At 49.0% G+C, this 14486-nt stretch overlaps 9 protein-coding genes across 9 annotated transcripts; 5 read left to right on the top strand and 4 right to left on the bottom strand.

The window, feature by feature from the left end:
* The first annotated feature begins 204 nt into the window (after positions 1-204).
* On the top strand, positions 205-1501 carry BO79DRAFT_183047 (putative mitochondrial protein sorting (Msf1)). The gene is made up of 2 exons (XM_025680258.1): positions 205-664; positions 734-1501. The coding sequence occupies exons 1-2, from the start codon at positions 512-514 to the stop codon at positions 1151-1153; spliced, it is 573 nt and encodes a 190-aa protein (XP_025534276.1). The 5' UTR covers positions 205-511; the 3' UTR covers positions 1154-1501.
* A 511-nt stretch (positions 1502-2012) lies between these two features.
* On the top strand, positions 2013-3733 carry BO79DRAFT_204769 (ethanolamine-phosphate cytidylyltransferase). The gene is made up of 4 exons (XM_025681808.1): positions 2013-2264; positions 2324-2441; positions 2492-3266; positions 3329-3733. Exons 1-4 carry the CDS (start codon positions 2141-2143, stop codon positions 3644-3646), a joined length of 1335 nt encoding a protein of 444 aa, XP_025534275.1. The 5' UTR covers positions 2013-2140; the 3' UTR covers positions 3647-3733.
* Positions 3734-3863: 130 nt separating this feature from the next.
* On the bottom strand, positions 3864-4734 carry BO79DRAFT_291215 (monothiol glutaredoxin GRX5). The gene is made up of 3 exons (XM_025688969.1): positions 4616-4734; positions 4234-4513; positions 3864-4166 (listed from the first exon to the last, which is right to left on the bottom strand). Exons 1-3 carry the CDS (start codon positions 4640-4642, stop codon positions 4015-4017), a joined length of 459 nt encoding a protein of 152 aa, XP_025534274.1. The 5' UTR covers positions 4643-4734; the 3' UTR covers positions 3864-4014.
* A 203-nt stretch (positions 4735-4937) lies between these two features.
* On the top strand, positions 4938-6055 carry BO79DRAFT_68352 (putative flavoprotein). Its single transcript, XM_025689596.1, has 2 exons — positions 4938-5062; positions 5176-6055. The coding sequence occupies exon 2, from the start codon at positions 5313-5315 to the stop codon at positions 6024-6026; it is 714 nt and encodes a 237-aa protein (XP_025534273.1). The 5' UTR covers positions 4938-5062; positions 5176-5312; the 3' UTR covers positions 6027-6055.
* Positions 6056-7625, bottom strand: BO79DRAFT_68353 (putative para-hydroxybenzoate-polyprenyltransferase Coq2). The gene has a single exon (XM_025689597.1). The coding sequence runs from the start codon at positions 7330-7332 to the stop codon at positions 6085-6087; it is 1248 nt and encodes a 415-aa protein (XP_025534272.1). The 5' UTR covers positions 7333-7625; the 3' UTR covers positions 6056-6084.
* A 643-nt stretch (positions 7626-8268) lies between these two features.
* BO79DRAFT_241182 (putative JmjC domain protein) lies at positions 8269-10720 on the top strand (the record flags this gene model as incomplete). The annotated part of the gene is made up of 2 exons (XM_025685093.1): positions 8269-8536; positions 8600-10720. The coding sequence occupies 2 exons, from the start codon at positions 8269-8271 to the stop codon at positions 10603-10605; spliced, it is 2274 nt and encodes a 757-aa protein (XP_025534271.1). The 3' UTR covers positions 10606-10720.
* A 193-nt stretch (positions 10721-10913) lies between these two features.
* Positions 10914-11715, bottom strand: BO79DRAFT_222551 (uncharacterized protein; the record flags this gene model as incomplete). Its single annotated transcript, XM_025683563.1, has 4 exons — positions 10914-11008; positions 11089-11419; positions 11499-11584; positions 11628-11715. 4 exons carry the CDS (start codon positions 11713-11715, stop codon positions 10914-10916), a joined length of 600 nt encoding a protein of 199 aa, XP_025534270.1.
* Positions 11716-11912: 197 nt separating this feature from the next.
* Positions 11913-12815, top strand: BO79DRAFT_68332 (cytochrome c oxidase assembly factor 1 family protein). The gene is made up of 2 exons (XM_025689595.1): positions 11913-12493; positions 12562-12815. The coding sequence occupies exons 1-2, from the start codon at positions 12029-12031 to the stop codon at positions 12652-12654; spliced, it is 558 nt and encodes a 185-aa protein (XP_025534269.1). The 5' UTR covers positions 11913-12028; the 3' UTR covers positions 12655-12815.
* A 90-nt stretch (positions 12816-12905) lies between these two features.
* On the bottom strand, positions 12906-14139 carry BO79DRAFT_183028 (mitochondrial 54S ribosomal protein uL3m). Its single transcript, XM_025680257.1, has 2 exons — positions 13206-14139; positions 12906-13120 (listed from the first exon to the last, which is right to left on the bottom strand). The coding sequence occupies exons 1-2, from the start codon at positions 14023-14025 to the stop codon at positions 13020-13022; spliced, it is 921 nt and encodes a 306-aa protein (XP_025534268.1). The 5' UTR covers positions 14026-14139; the 3' UTR covers positions 12906-13019.
* Between the last annotated feature and the right edge of the window lie 347 nt (positions 14140-14486).

Genomic DNA, 14486 nt, shown 5'->3' with positions numbered 1-14486 from the left:
CCTGATGTCAGATGCACATAATAAGTCCCTAACTAACTAGTGGGTTCTCTGCGGAGTTGAAGGCGGTCTTTTGACCTTGACCGGGAGTCAGATTACTGTACCGGTAAATCCCGACCCTTGGCGCCACTGTTCTTGTCCAGGAGAAGAACGCGGAATCCGGGGCTAAAATTCTCAAATTTTCTACCAATCCTACCGCTATATTGCACAAGATTGGCGATCGCCACTCTCACTCACTGCGTCCGCCTTCACGACCACTCATGTGGAGTTCTCATTACTCATCTTGTAGTAGTTGATTATTTGCCGCATCCTGAACTCCTCGTAGTTATCGAATCCATAAGAACCTATCTCCGAAGCACCTACCGCCACAGACTTGGGTTTTGCTCCCGGTTCGGCTCGCTCTCTTTTTCTCCTTGGACGTGCATCTTTCTTGTTCTCGAAGTGTTTTATAAGCATACGGCCACTCTTTGTCTATCACGATCCCAAGGGACGTTTCAGATTGCAGTCTATCGACATGAGAGTCTTTTCTTCGACGTGCACTTTTGATTATTCTTGGGAAGAAGTTTCGGCGGCAAACTGGCGCAAATATTGTCCCTGGAATGACAAGTCTACACATGTCGTGGCAGTAGACACCCTATCTCGGGCAGTCGATGCTGATACTGGAATTGTACGTATCATCGACCATGTTACTCTCATTCTTACCGTGCAACATTTGGCTGATTTTCTTGTTGTATAGCTGCGGACAGAGCGTCTGATTACCTGTAATCAATCAGTGCCGCAATGGGTTCTTTCACTCTTTGGAGGCAGTGCTACGTCGCATGTTTACGAAGTATCCTACGTCGATCCTGTCTCGAAGAAGGTCACGATGTGTTCGACCAACCTTACATGGTCTAACGTCTTGAACGTCAAGGAGACCGTTATCTATCAGCCGTCGCCGTCAAACCCTTCCTCAACTACCGATTTCAACCAAGAGGCGAAGATTACTGCCTTGTGCGGTGGATGGCAGAAAATAAAAAACAAGGTAGAAGAAGCTAGCGTGGAGAGATTCAGTCAAAACGCGAAGAAGGGCCGAGAAGGGTTTGAGGCTGTTCTTGAGATGAGTCGCCGTGTTTTCAGTGAACAACGTGAACTCGAGAGCACTAAGCTTCAATCCTAACCACAATTGGGGCTTGTGGTCTTGGTCTATCTTTTCCGTCATACGTTTTTGAGCGTTTGCATTAACTGGCGTCTCTCTTTCCCGTCTTTTCGCCTTCATCCATGTGTCTTAATCGAAGCGTTTGTTTTTCTATTCCCGATGGATCTTCCCTCTGCAATTGGTCCGGACCGCATCTGCTCGTGATTGTCTTTCAATGCCTTGCCTCAGCGCCTTTTGTTTCTGCTATCACGCGCCACTCATGAGACATGTACAACCAAAAGTTATAGACTCTTCTTTCGCTTTTATCACCTGTCTCTTTTTCCGACGTCGTGTTCATATACCATGAGTACTATATATGCACCAGAATAGAGGAATGGGCATGTTGAACTAATCCGCTTCTTCGTAACGCATTTGAGTGATGGCGTTGCCATTTACACACCAGTGTGGTTTGCTCTCGATAATTCCAGAGGATGACATTTTATGATGGGGCTTCCTTGATCCCCTTTGTTGCTGCAATATGTAAAGGGAACAAGTTCTCTTGACAAATACTGTCTTTGAATCGGAACGCTCACTATGGCAGTACAGAATCTCTAATTATTAGAATATCTGGTCAAGTCTCAAAACCATTCTAACACACGTAGTGGTCACACAAAATGGATGTTATATTATCTGACAGTGTGTAGCAGAAGGTACATTTGAAGTATATTCAAAGCATAGAAAGTATAGGTACCACTAAAGGTTATGTTTATTAGGCGGGGACTGATAATGTATCGCCCCGTTCCGAATCCTACGATGTCATCCCGCCTCCTTCTCCGCATGCCACATTGCCCCTCTTCAGCCCGCCTAGTCGGGTTAGGTAGGTGGACTCCCTAAGTTGTTTCACGGTCTCAACCCGTCGACAGCTTACCCGAACGCTTCAATACAAGCATAAGGTAATAGGGTACCCATTAAGACCCTGGCAATTGCTTCTTGGTTTATGTTCCCTCCATACGAAGTTGCCCTACAACAATGAGCGCCACTCCAGAAGACATGATCCCCGCGCCAGGAGAGTGGCCCGTGGACCCCCAAGAAGATGTACCCATTTCGGACAATCGCATTTGGGTAGACGGATGCTTTGACTTTAGCCATCATGGTATGCCACCTTTTGCTCGTACCTTGCACAACACCTTCACAAGGCTGAGTTTTGTATAGGCCATGCGGGCGCTATGCTCCAGGCTCGCCAATTAGGAGACGAGCTTTATGTCGGTGTTCACTCTGACGAAGCAATCCTCGAGAATAAGGGGCCGACAGTTATGACACTGGATGAACGGTTAGTTTGCCTATATCAAGCAGCCCATTGGCCTTCTAATCCAAGTCTAGAGTAGCTGCAGTGGAAGCATGTCGCTGGGTGACTCGCTGCGTCCCCTCTGCTCCTTACGTGACATTTTTACCTTGGGTTTCGCACTACGGCTGCAAGTATGTCGTCCATGGCGATGATATCACTTCCGACAGCAATGGGGAGGACTGCTACCGGTTTGTTAAAGCTGCAGGGCGCTTTCGTGTGGTCAAGAGAACGCCGGGAATATCCACGACAGACCTTGTTGGGCGAATGCTTCTGTGTACGAAAAATCATTTCGTCAAGAGCGTAAAAGATACCCTCAGCGGGGAAGAAGGATCTGGAAGTCTGGAAGAGCGCAAGCATTCGGCCAATAGTCTCATGCAAAGGATTCGTGATTATGCCACTGACGAGACTGGTCTACAGCCTGGCCCGCAGGTTTGGATCTGGAACGGATCGAGTTCTGCGAAACTTGGGAACACGGTCGAGGAACCTGGAGCATTCGAGACAATTGTAAACGGAAAGTCGCCAAGGCCTGGACAGCGAATCATCTATGTCGATGGGGGATTTGATTTGTTCTCATCCGGGCACATCGAATTCCTTCGACAGGTCTTAACGCAGGAGGAATTGGAAGGCCACCGGCGTGGTTGGTATGATGAAGAGCAAAAAGTCAAGAGAGTCAAAGAATACGGAGAGGACTATGGCCCTGCCTATGTTGTTGCTGGCATACATGACGACGATGTTATAAACCACTGGAAAGGCCTCAACTATCCCATCATGAACATCTTTGAACGCGGGCTATGCGTTCTGCAGTGTCGCGTATGTAATTCGAGGTGTCTGGAATCTTTGAGTGAAGTATCAACCTGCTAACCAGAGTTTAGTATATACATGCTGTGATCTTTTCCTCGCCATTCTCCCCAAGTCAATCATACCTGGAGGCCATGCCATTAGGCGTTCCAGATGCAGTTTACCACGGTCCTACTACGTTCATACCCCTCACCTATGATCCTTATGTGGCACCCAAGCGGATGGGCATTTTCAAAGAGACATCTAGCCATACGTACCAGCATGTGAATGCCGGTGAGATCGTTGACAGGATATTGAAAAGCAGGGAAGCCTATGAAGAAAGACAGCGCGCCAAACTCGAAAAGGGTGTTGTTGAGGAGTTGGCCAAGTCCAAAGAGTCGGCATCTGCCTAGATAGCAATGGTGTATAACAAAGCCGGGCAAAAGCGCTTCCATAGAACATGAATTGATATATAATATAGAAGACGGAGAATAAAGGAGGGATGCTCGGAGATAGCGAAAACCAAGCCGCTCTTATGCATTCCAAAAAGTCAAGCACTTTAAGATTAAGAGTATGAAGTTTGGACAATGCGTGCGTCATGACAGAAGCTTCTCTATCTCCCCATCCTCGATCGCGCCAAGATGAAATGTAGAGTTTGAGTCACAAGCACACATGCATCTACTGCTGACATATTTCTTCCCTTCGGACGAAAAACGGTATGATAGTTTGTAAATGTACAGTACGTATATCGAGGCAGCTGCGCTATATCACACTCCTAAAATTAGTCGGCCGCCACAAGGACCCCCTTCTCTTCGAGCAATTTAGCAAGTTCTCCGTTCTGATGCATAGACATCAGAATATCGCAGCCACCGATGAACTCCTTCTCCAGATACAATTGCGGGATTGTGGGCCAGTCGGAATACTCTTTGATGCCTGGAAGACCTAGTATTAGTTGATTTGAAATAGAGATGGAGGACAAGAGTCCATCTATAAAGCATACCCTGACGAAGTTCTGAATCTTCCAACACATTGAATGCAACAAACTTCTTCGGATCCACTCCCTGCAGTCCCAAAATTTGTATACTGGCTCGAGAGAAACCGCACTGCGGCGTCTCTGGCGTGCCCTTCATGAAAAGAACGACGGGTGCAGATGCGACAGCTTTGTCGATAGCTGTCCGTGTCTCCGAAGACAGATACCGGGCATAGAGGGTAGAGGGCAGCTGAATGCCAGCGAATCTAGGTTGCAACACTTGAGGTTGTCGGAAAAGTGGCCGAAACGCCTAATAAAAATTTATCGTAAACTTAGCTATGTTCTTGAAGAACGAAGGAGCAGTATGCATAATAGCTGAGAGGTCAGCAAAAAAGGGGTGCGCAATACGTACCGATGAGGCCAAAGTCCTAGAAAACATGATGAGTTATTAGTTTGTGAGAATAAAGAAACGTCAAATAATTGCCGCTGAAGTCAAGCTTTGCTTGTCTATATGCACCGAAGTCCGGAGGGTTTAGTTAGCACATGCGGAGAACTTGGCTACACATGCTCACTAAGCAACCACTGTAGTTGTTGACATTAATAAGGAACAGTTCCCACTCCCAGTCATGTGATCCAGACTTCTTTTTGCTTGATAAAACTCCCAGTGAGCAGGTAGCTATGCATTTGGCAAGAGTGTACAAATGGTAAACCTCGTCTACAGAAGTGAATTATATTAAATAATAGCTGCTACTCGAAATACTAGGAGCGGTAAAACAGGACATCTAGTCAAGGTAGCTGACGGCTCCCCATTAATCTTGGAGCAAGATATCGACTTCAAATTGGAAGTGGACAGTCAAAGGTAGAATTGCCCCATGATCTCTATTGAAAGTGTTGTGTAAAGCATCTTTACGTGGCAGACTGTGAATGTCTTGATTCCTACCGGAAAGTGTTAGCAGAGTAATTGATAAACAGGTTACTCCTCCAAAACACCCCGCTGTGCTCTCGCAAACACCCCGCAACTCCAAATTATTTCACCCCGCATATCCATATCGAGATTTGCATTCATCATATCATTTGCCCAATCCGGCCATTATCTGCCCAAGAGCCCCATGGCATCCCCACCAGCTCCGTTCAAAGCCCAACACCACCTGGGTGACAATAAAATTCATGTGCTCCTTGCAGCCAGTGGGTCGGTTGCGACTATCAAGCTTCCCAATATCGCGGAAGCCCTTGGCCGCCATCCGAATATTTCTATCCGCATAATCGTTACAAAATCAGCGGCAGAATTTCTAAAGGGACAGAGTCACGAGCAACCATTGCTCGAAAATCTCCTCGAACTACCTGGCGTGGATGCTATTTACCGAGACGAGGATGAGTGGAGGCACTCTTGGACTCGTGGCGAGCCGATCCTACATATAGAGCTCAGAAAATGGGCTCATATCCTACTCATCGCGCCTTTATCCGCCAACACCATGGCCAAAATGACCATGGGAATTTCAGATAACCTTCTTCTCTCTGTTTTGCGAGCATGGGACACGACGGGATCGGTGGACGCCAATTTCAAGGAAAAGAAGCCCATTGTGTTTGTCGCCCCCGCTATGAATACAGCAATGTGGTTTCATCCGATCACTGCCAAGCAACTGGCTATACTGAATGATGAATGGGGCGTAAACTCTCGCAATAACGAGGGCTGGGTATCTGTACTTCACCCGGTAGACAAATCTCTTGCTTGCGGCGATACAGGAACCGGGGGTATGATGGAATGGAAGACCATAGTCGATAAGGTGGAGCAGTATTTAGGTATTGACAAGGACGATAAATAAAGAGGTTAGCTAGAGCTTCAGGACTTGAAAAGAAGGACGTAGGGTGTTTGTTTTTTTATTAGCTCTCCAGGGAAACCGGCTCCTCGTCCGGATCATAAAACCCGGTGGTTTTCGCGACATAATCAAGGAACATTCCCAGGGTAATGCCTCCACCGGTGAGCAAGCAACCATTCTTAAACCACCACCAGCAGTTCTGTACGTTTTTTAACTGAACTTTCCAGATCATGAGACCGAGGGTGACAGCTGCACTGCCACAACTGCCGATGAAGAAGATAGGCCCGCTCCCCGCTGCTACACCTGCAGCGGCGAGTAACGGTACCTGGACGGCGGCGAGAGCTGAAAGCACAGCTTTTGTGTTCTTTTCATGACGAAGGGCAATAGACTTAATGCCAGCCGCAACGTCATCCTTTATGTCCATATGCGCATATATCATATCATACAGAACCGTCCAGGTTACACAACTAGCGTAAAGCGCAGCAGCAGCTTCCAGTGCGGCGCTATTATGGAGGAGATCGATACCCAGCGCAGGGAAGCCCATAATCGCACCCCATGAGAAAGTAAGGCCCAGCACAGCTTGGGGATAATAAGTAACGCGTTTAGCAAGCGGATACGTGGTCACCAAAAGAAGACTAGGTATACCGTACCAAAGGCATTGATACGGAAATTGAAGAAGAACACCAAGTCCTGCCAGTAACTGGGTACCTGTAAACAGCACCGCTTTACCAGGAGGGATTGCTCCTCTTGCGATTGGGCGGAATTTCGTGCGTTCGACATGCGGATCTAAGTTTCTATCCCATAGATCATTGATTGCACATCCGGCACCGCGCATGATCAAGGCCCCAGCAAAGAAAAGACCGGTAGTTCCAACAACCTCCCAGGCTGAGACGGACGGCGCAATGGACGCGGCAAGTAGAGTTGAGAATGCGCAGGGGAAGAAAAGGTAGTATGTACCTGTCGGTTTATCGAGACGTAGCAGCTCAGCGTACGGTATCCATGACTGAGGCAAATAAGAGATAAGGCCCTTGTTTGGTGGCGTATAGCTTGTCACTGAGGCCTGGCTTGTTGTACTGTGTGCCTGGCTTAGTATCAAGGCCGAGCGACGGGGATGGCGGTTGTGGGTTGTAATGTTCGATTTCTGGCAGATTGATTGAATGCTGTTGGTCGCCGTATAACCATATCTTCTAGACGACGATAAGGAAACTGGACAACGGTGTCCCTGTACAGAGGTGAATCGGTATATGTAAGTGCTCCTTTCCCTAGGATAGCGACATAGTCGTGCATGCCGGCCGGCATACAAGCAACTCATAATGAACCGAATGAGGATGTAGGGATGATGATGCGTAGCAATTGGCCTCCTGTATGACTAGCAGTTTCAGAATTATCCTACACGGAGACAACAAATCGATCTGGCACAGCGATTTGGCAGATGAAATCCGCACGCCAACCAGACTAGACGCTATCCGAGTCAATTGACGAGCAGATGAGAAGAATTGGAACAGAAAGAAGCGTAAAATGCAGCTACCACTAAGCAATTTCCATGCCAGGAGCAGGAGCTTCCTGAGATTCAAGTCTTCAAAAAATTGATTGGGAGAAAAAATGGTTCATGATGGGCGAAATTTAAGGTACGGATATTGGCGGCCGGAGGTGTTCTTGAGCCTTTTTTCGGCAGTGGTTCCATGCGTTCCTGGGCCCGGCGGACGGGACCCACATGCCACAATCGCCGATGCAGCTGCAGCGAGAGTGAATCGAGACAATCAACAACTGCGCAGGGTCTATGGGTGTTGAACACTCTCTTTACTTCCATCATTTGGGAACCGGGGTATAGCTTGCACAGAGAGCAACTGCTGTTTCCGTCTCAAACTCGTGGTGTTGCTCGCTTGTTGCTCGTCTGTTGCTCGCTATTGTCATGACTGCGCGATATGTGTATGTGGGCATTTGATCAAGTTCGCCTGGCCGGCCACTTTCTTGAAGCGCGTTGATATCGGCTCTACTCAGCTGATCACCTGCCCTGGGCGATATTCATGAATCATTCTGGTGTACGTACGCTTCGACATCTTTCATGAATTCCAAAAGAACACAACCTCGGCGCAGTGGTCCATCCGGTAGCTTAAGTATGCTCTACTGCGGGGAAAAAGAATTGTTGGCTTTATCTAATATCGCGAAATAGGGTGATCGATACATTTGAAGACAAACGTACTGGAGCTCTAGCCATTCGTACCGACCTTGTTGAACCCCCTTCAGGATGCCCGCCCAGCGACCCCGAGCGGCTTTTGAGCCACTTTCTCCAGACTTGGACCTCACCGCACTCGTGAACTCGACACCAAACTTCGAGGAAGTTGCCAGGATTCACTGCGATATGATTGATGAGAATGGGCTGGAGATATTCGAGAAGCTTGTGTTGCTCCATGTGGTTCGGGGTGGAAAGCCTTTGGTAGTCGAGGGCTTCAACCACCGGCTCAATAACTCGATCTTCTCGGAGAAATGGCTAAGAACTCACTATTCATCGAAAAGTGAGTGATGTATCCCTCATCTATGCTGTCTTGCTTATCTAACCCAGAGCTTCTACGACACAGCGGAATGTGCTCGGAATTTGACCACAAAAACTGATTTACCTCTTACTATTGGACATTACCTGAAAAACTTGCCCCTTCTAGCAAATCAGTGGACTTCCTATAACTACAAAGATCCTGACCGTCAGAGGATCTACCTCAAGGACATTGACTGTCCTCATCAATGGCGCGAGCAATTGAAGAAGATAATCCCCCCCGGATTGTTCTACTTGAACCAGTTTCAGGAAAGCTTTGACGGCCCGGGAGCGAAGAGAAGTACATCTTCCAACAGAAATAAAAAGTCTACGGGCTCAAATAACCCGATGGCCAGACCTGGGGATCTTATGAGTTGCCTCCCTCCAAGCATGCGTGCAGAAAACCTGATGTGCTACATCGGCCACGAGGGTACCTATACACCAGCTCATCAGGAAATGTGTGCTAGCTTGGGCCAGAACATCATGGTGGAGGCGTCGGATGGTTCCACTGAATATGGCAAAGAAACGAAGCCGGGGTCGTCTATTTGGTTTATGACCGAGAGCAAAGATCGCCGTGTAGTCTCGGAATATTGGATGTCAACACTAGGACATGATATCGATATTGAGGATCATTTTGCGCAGATAAATGCGTGGAAGGCAGCGCCCTTCAAGACTTATGTTGTCGAGCAACGACCGGGCGACTTCATCCTCGTACCCCCTCTAGCAGCACACCAAGTGTGGAATCGAGGAACACGGACAATGAAAGTAGCTTGGAATCGTACAACTCCGGAAACCCTGGAGAAAGCGCTCACTGAGGCTCTTCCTCACGCCAGGATGGTTTGCCGAGACGAACAGTACAAGAACAAGGCGATAGTGTTCTATTCATTGGAGCATTACTCGGCCATCCTCCGCAAGGCAGATACAGTTGACAGTGGTGATTCGACAGTTAAGCAAATAATCAAAGATTTCGAGCACCTTTTCGGCCTCTTCACTAACATCATCTTGTCCGAGAGCTTCTCGGACCAACTACCCGAAGAGGATGTTGAATATGTTGCCTTTGACAGCAACATTACATGTTCATACTGCCGGGGTAATATTTTCAACAGGTTCCTAACTTGCCCGTCTTGTGTGGGACCAACAAATACAGACGAGGAAGACACTTATGATATTTGCATGGAATGCTATGCGATGGGCAGGAGCTGTGCTTGCATAGCTAAGCTCAAATGGGTTGAGCAGTTCCCTTGGGATGAGCTTCAAGCCAAATACGAGACCTGGAGGCTGCAGATACTCGACATCAACTCTCAATCCCGAGACACATTCGTGAGTCTCCCAGCGCAGAGGAGCCGGCTGGAGAAGAGAACACTTGCAGAGGTTTGCCAGTTGGAACTCAGGCGGCGGCCGTGGGTCGACATAAGTAAGCCGACTGTGCAGTCAGAACGGCTTGAAGAGCTGGAAAGTGATTCGGAGCGACTTAATTCCGCGCGCAAACGGAGGAAAACTCGTCGAGTTGACGCATTTCAGCAGACTGGAAATTGCCATATCTGCAGATATGCCGAGCCAAGGTGGAAGCTTGCCTCGTGTTCTAGCTGCCGGACGAACTACTGTTATGGCAGCTTATTTAGGGCTTTCAACATAAAGCCGCAGGAGACGATGGAAGCATTCGAGTGGAAGTGCCCAAAGTGCCGCAAGATTTGTAGTTGTGCTGCGTGTCGTCGCGATCCCACGATGACGCCCTTTGAGCCGACATGCACATTATTGGGCCACGACACCCGAAAGATAGCCGACCCTCGAAGTGTGGAGAGCTTAGTGGATTTCCGACAATCCAACCTCAGGTGGCTGAAGAAGGCCGGCGATGATGAGGTCAAACGGCTGAAAAAGCACCAGAAAGAAGCCGACGACAAGCGTAACCAGTCAATGGTCGAGCATAGCATTCAGCTCGAGGAGGTGCCTCCAGTAACAGAGTATGCGCCTGATTATGGTGATATACCGGTAGATCCGGCCCTGGAAAGGCTTGACAGCTCGTTTATGAGTGCACCTGACCTCTCCGGCCAGTGACAAGTTTCAGGGCGCTGCAGCAGTGTCCCATGTCGTTATAGCTCTATGCATGTCGGGCGTTATACTTCTTTTTCTATTCATTTAACATTTCCGCAAATAGCGAGCAGGCTTATCTTGGCATTGTATCAGCGGACGAATTCAGGATCGAACTTAACGTCTTGCATTATCCTCATCAATATGATTTGTAGACTCACTAACATGCTGGTTGGATTACCGAACTCATGAGCATGTAACTGTCGCCCGTGTCTTGTCAAGCAATTTCCCATGAAGCCGTGCTTGACCAAGAAAGACTTTTATTGCAGCGTGCCCTATGCTCCTTTGTACTCATAGCGGAGGTTCTCAAGCGCTTTGAGGTCAACTGATAGCATGACCTTGCGTGCGACTAATACAGCTGCAAACATTGCTATGTCATGTCAGTACTCGTCCGATCTTTTGCAAGACTCAAAACATCTAAGCAAAGCAAGGATGCCGAAGGTCACCTACCTCCTGGAACCAAGTAGGTAACCGGCTGGATCTCCAGCCAGGATTGCGTTGAGGATTGCGAAGCGTAGACCAGGGCCAGAAGCACGCAGATCGCAGCATTGACAGGCAAGATGTATGGCCGGATGCTAGCCATAGCATGCGGTGTAATCATTGGTCTCTTACCCTTAGGATCCGGGCGTTCAAGCGGGAGATACTTCATGATATAGGCCGTGACTAGTAGAGATAGGGCGCCGAGCAAAGACAGAAATCGTTCAGATAGGCTCGAGGAGCCCGAAAGTATTGAAGCAATGAAAGCGAAGCTGGAAAATAGCGGGATGGCGGCAAAAACGATCTATGTAGATGTGTCGATTGGTCCTCAGCAATTGCTCTCACTCTCAGTTCGATGGTTTCATGATAGGAAATATATTTACACTATATTCAGAGTTCCTTTTCTCATTTAGTGCTTTCAGTTGCTCTATCACACGTTCCTGCTCTGTCGGACCGTCAGCAACGTCGTCTAGATTGGCTTCCTGCTTGACCATTTAGCAGTATGTACATACCTTCTTCGTCTAGCTCCTCCCGACCGTGCTCGTCATCACCTGAATCATCAGGGTAGCGAAATGCCCTGCGCAGCCTTGCCGTCGCCATCGTTGCAACAATATGTCTGCTATGAAGGTAGCAGAGAAAATCAAAGAATTGTTGATGACGTCGGCCCAAAAGCACACGAGGTCCCTCCAGCTTGGGCGTGGGTTTGTCTCGTTTGCCAAGGGTACGGGCAGTACGCCCGTTTTAGATTATCATTCCCGCCTCAGGTTTCGGGCTTCCGAGCATTTAGCAACCACGCCCTACTATTACTGCCACTTTCCACGATACAATAAACCACAGAGGTCACGCCGCCAGACCGCAACAAGACACACGGAACACGTCGAAAGCCAATTGGACTTCTATTCCTTTTCCAAAGATGCTCCTACGACTCGCAGAGAGGCGCATCGGCGCTTCTCGAGTATGCGTAAATCATCGCAGAATGCTCCCTCCCCGGCGCAACTTGATCCCCGCACCACAGGCGAACTCGGGCCCTCTTATGGAAAGACGGGCGGATAGAGCTCTACCCAATGTTCAAAACGAGAGGCGATGGATACGAACCTTGCCTATCTTTGCTGTTGTCGTGGGGGCCGCTATGCTGGGTATCTTTAACTATCAGAAATCTTCCTCCAGTGTGGTTAACAGTACGCTGTATGCGCTGAGGACTTCCCCGCAGGCGAGGGAGATTCTGGGTGATGAGATCTACTTTGCTCAGAAGATCCCGTGGATTAGTGGAGAGATGAACCAGCTTCATGGTCGCATTGATATCTCGTTCTGGGTCAAGGGTACTAAGGCTCAGGGTAAAATGCGGTTCCGCAGTATTAGACCTGACCGGACTAGCTTTGTTCGTTTACCCCATTGCTTTTTGTTTTTGACCTGAAAACTCCTGGCTAATGTTCGTTCGTTGTATAGTTCCGCACGGAAGTATGGAGTTTGGAAACCGAGGACGGCACGGTTGTCCAGCTGCTTGACAAGGATACCGACCCATTCAACCAGACCAATTGATTGACTCGACTACTTGGCCCTCTTGTTTTGGGCTGTATACTCGCTTGTTACGCGGTGTTTGGAGATTTGTGCATGTAAATATATCATATCATTCATGTGCATTGGGCTAAGGCGTTCGGGCTTCGGAAAGCGTCTCACTCCCTTTCCCCCTCACTCATCCCATTGGGCAGATTTAGGTTGTTCGACTGGAGTGGAAGAGCTATTTGAGAGCGCCAATCAGGCGGAGAAGAACCTATAGGAACCAACACTTTGGGAAAGGGATATCATTTATGTATCATATACAGACGCCGCTCTTAAAAACAATACAGTGTAGTAGTACATTTCACAAAGGATGACAAGAAGAACAGAAAGCGCGCGCGGTTAATTTATTCAGAAGCCTCAGCAGTCGCGGGGGAAGCTTCCGGCCACGGCTTCTTGATGGCATCCTGTATCCGGACAACGCAGCCCTTGGGACCACTGACGGAGCCTATTAAAAACCCAAAGTTAGCATCAACCGTATCCATCTATAAGAAATCCACTTGAGAACAAGAGAGTAATTTGGGGTATCCTACCATTGACCACAACAATTCCATTCTCAGCATCCACCTTCAGGATCCTCAGATTCTGGACAGTGTTCTGCTCATTACCCATGTTACCCGCCATCTTCTTTCCAGGGTAAACACGAGAACCACCACCCTGACTAGGACCAGCGGAACCAAGCGAACGATGCGTCAAAGAAACACCGTGACTGCGATCCTGACCACCGAAACCATGTCTCTTCATAACACCCGCGAAACCCTTACCCTTCGTATTAGACCTCGCATCAATGAACTGTCCCTCCTGGAACCAGTCCGCACTGACCGCCTGACCAACAGGCAAAAGCCCGCTCTCATCCTTAACCCGGAACTCATAGACATGACGCTTAGGCGAGATGCCATTGGCAGTGAAATGGCCGAGCAGGGACTTAGTCAAGTTACTAGGACGCCTCCAGCCAGCACCCAGCTGAACAGCATAGTATCCATGCTTCTCGCGAGTCTTGTGCGATACGACCTCGACTCGATCGAGCTGCAGCACGGTGCAGGGAACACGTTTGCCGGTCTCCGGGTCATACAGGGCGGTCATGCCCTTCTTGAAGGTGATGGCACCGGTCCGCAGGGGGAGGGTGTTTGCCTTGCGCTCGAGGGCGGCGGTGGGTGTCGATTTCAGCACGGGCAGGTCATGGCCGACGTTGAAGCGCGAAGCCTCGGGGGGATTCAAGGACCGGATACCGAAGGTGCGGACTGAGGTGATGGAGAATTGGCTGCTGCGGACGGAAGAAGAGGTCGGGATTTGAGATGCCCAGATGTTCGTCAGGGGAAGCTGGGAAAGCTTCCCGGGCATACGGGGAGGCATGGCGAATGGAGGTGATGGGGGGGGAGGTATAACTCTCTCACTCTCACTTCTTTTCTGCCGCTGAGATTTTTGGCAAGACGTGCGGAGACCCCGTCGAGGATGGGCCGGAGAGCCTCGAAGGCGGTGTGGTGTGTAGGTGCGCGCGAGCGCGGATTCTGGTTTGATGCCTGGGTTATGATCCTCAGGCATTAATACATGCGGGTAAACATGGGTTAGTTTACTTAGTTACTGTATGAATGCTTATTTACCAGCATGCAAGTAGGCACGCAGAATTCTATACTGGATCACTAATAGTGCTTATATGGAGCCTTCATATTCCTGGCCCGAGCCAATGCCGAAGATATGGCGACACTAGCACCACAAACTTCGAGCATGCGATTTTCGTGCAGTCGATTCCATGCTCCGATGCCAATTGCCAATCGGGAACCGGACTCGCCGGCACGCCGATGGCGGCGCCGAAG

Source organism: Aspergillus costaricaensis, assembly GCF_003184835.1.
Source record: "Aspergillus costaricaensis CBS 115574 unplaced genomic scaffold BO79scaffold_56, whole genome shotgun sequence".
Classification (NCBI taxonomy): domain Eukaryota; kingdom Fungi; phylum Ascomycota; class Eurotiomycetes; order Eurotiales; family Aspergillaceae; genus Aspergillus; species Aspergillus costaricensis.
This window is presented reverse-complemented; position numbering and strand designations above follow the sequence as displayed.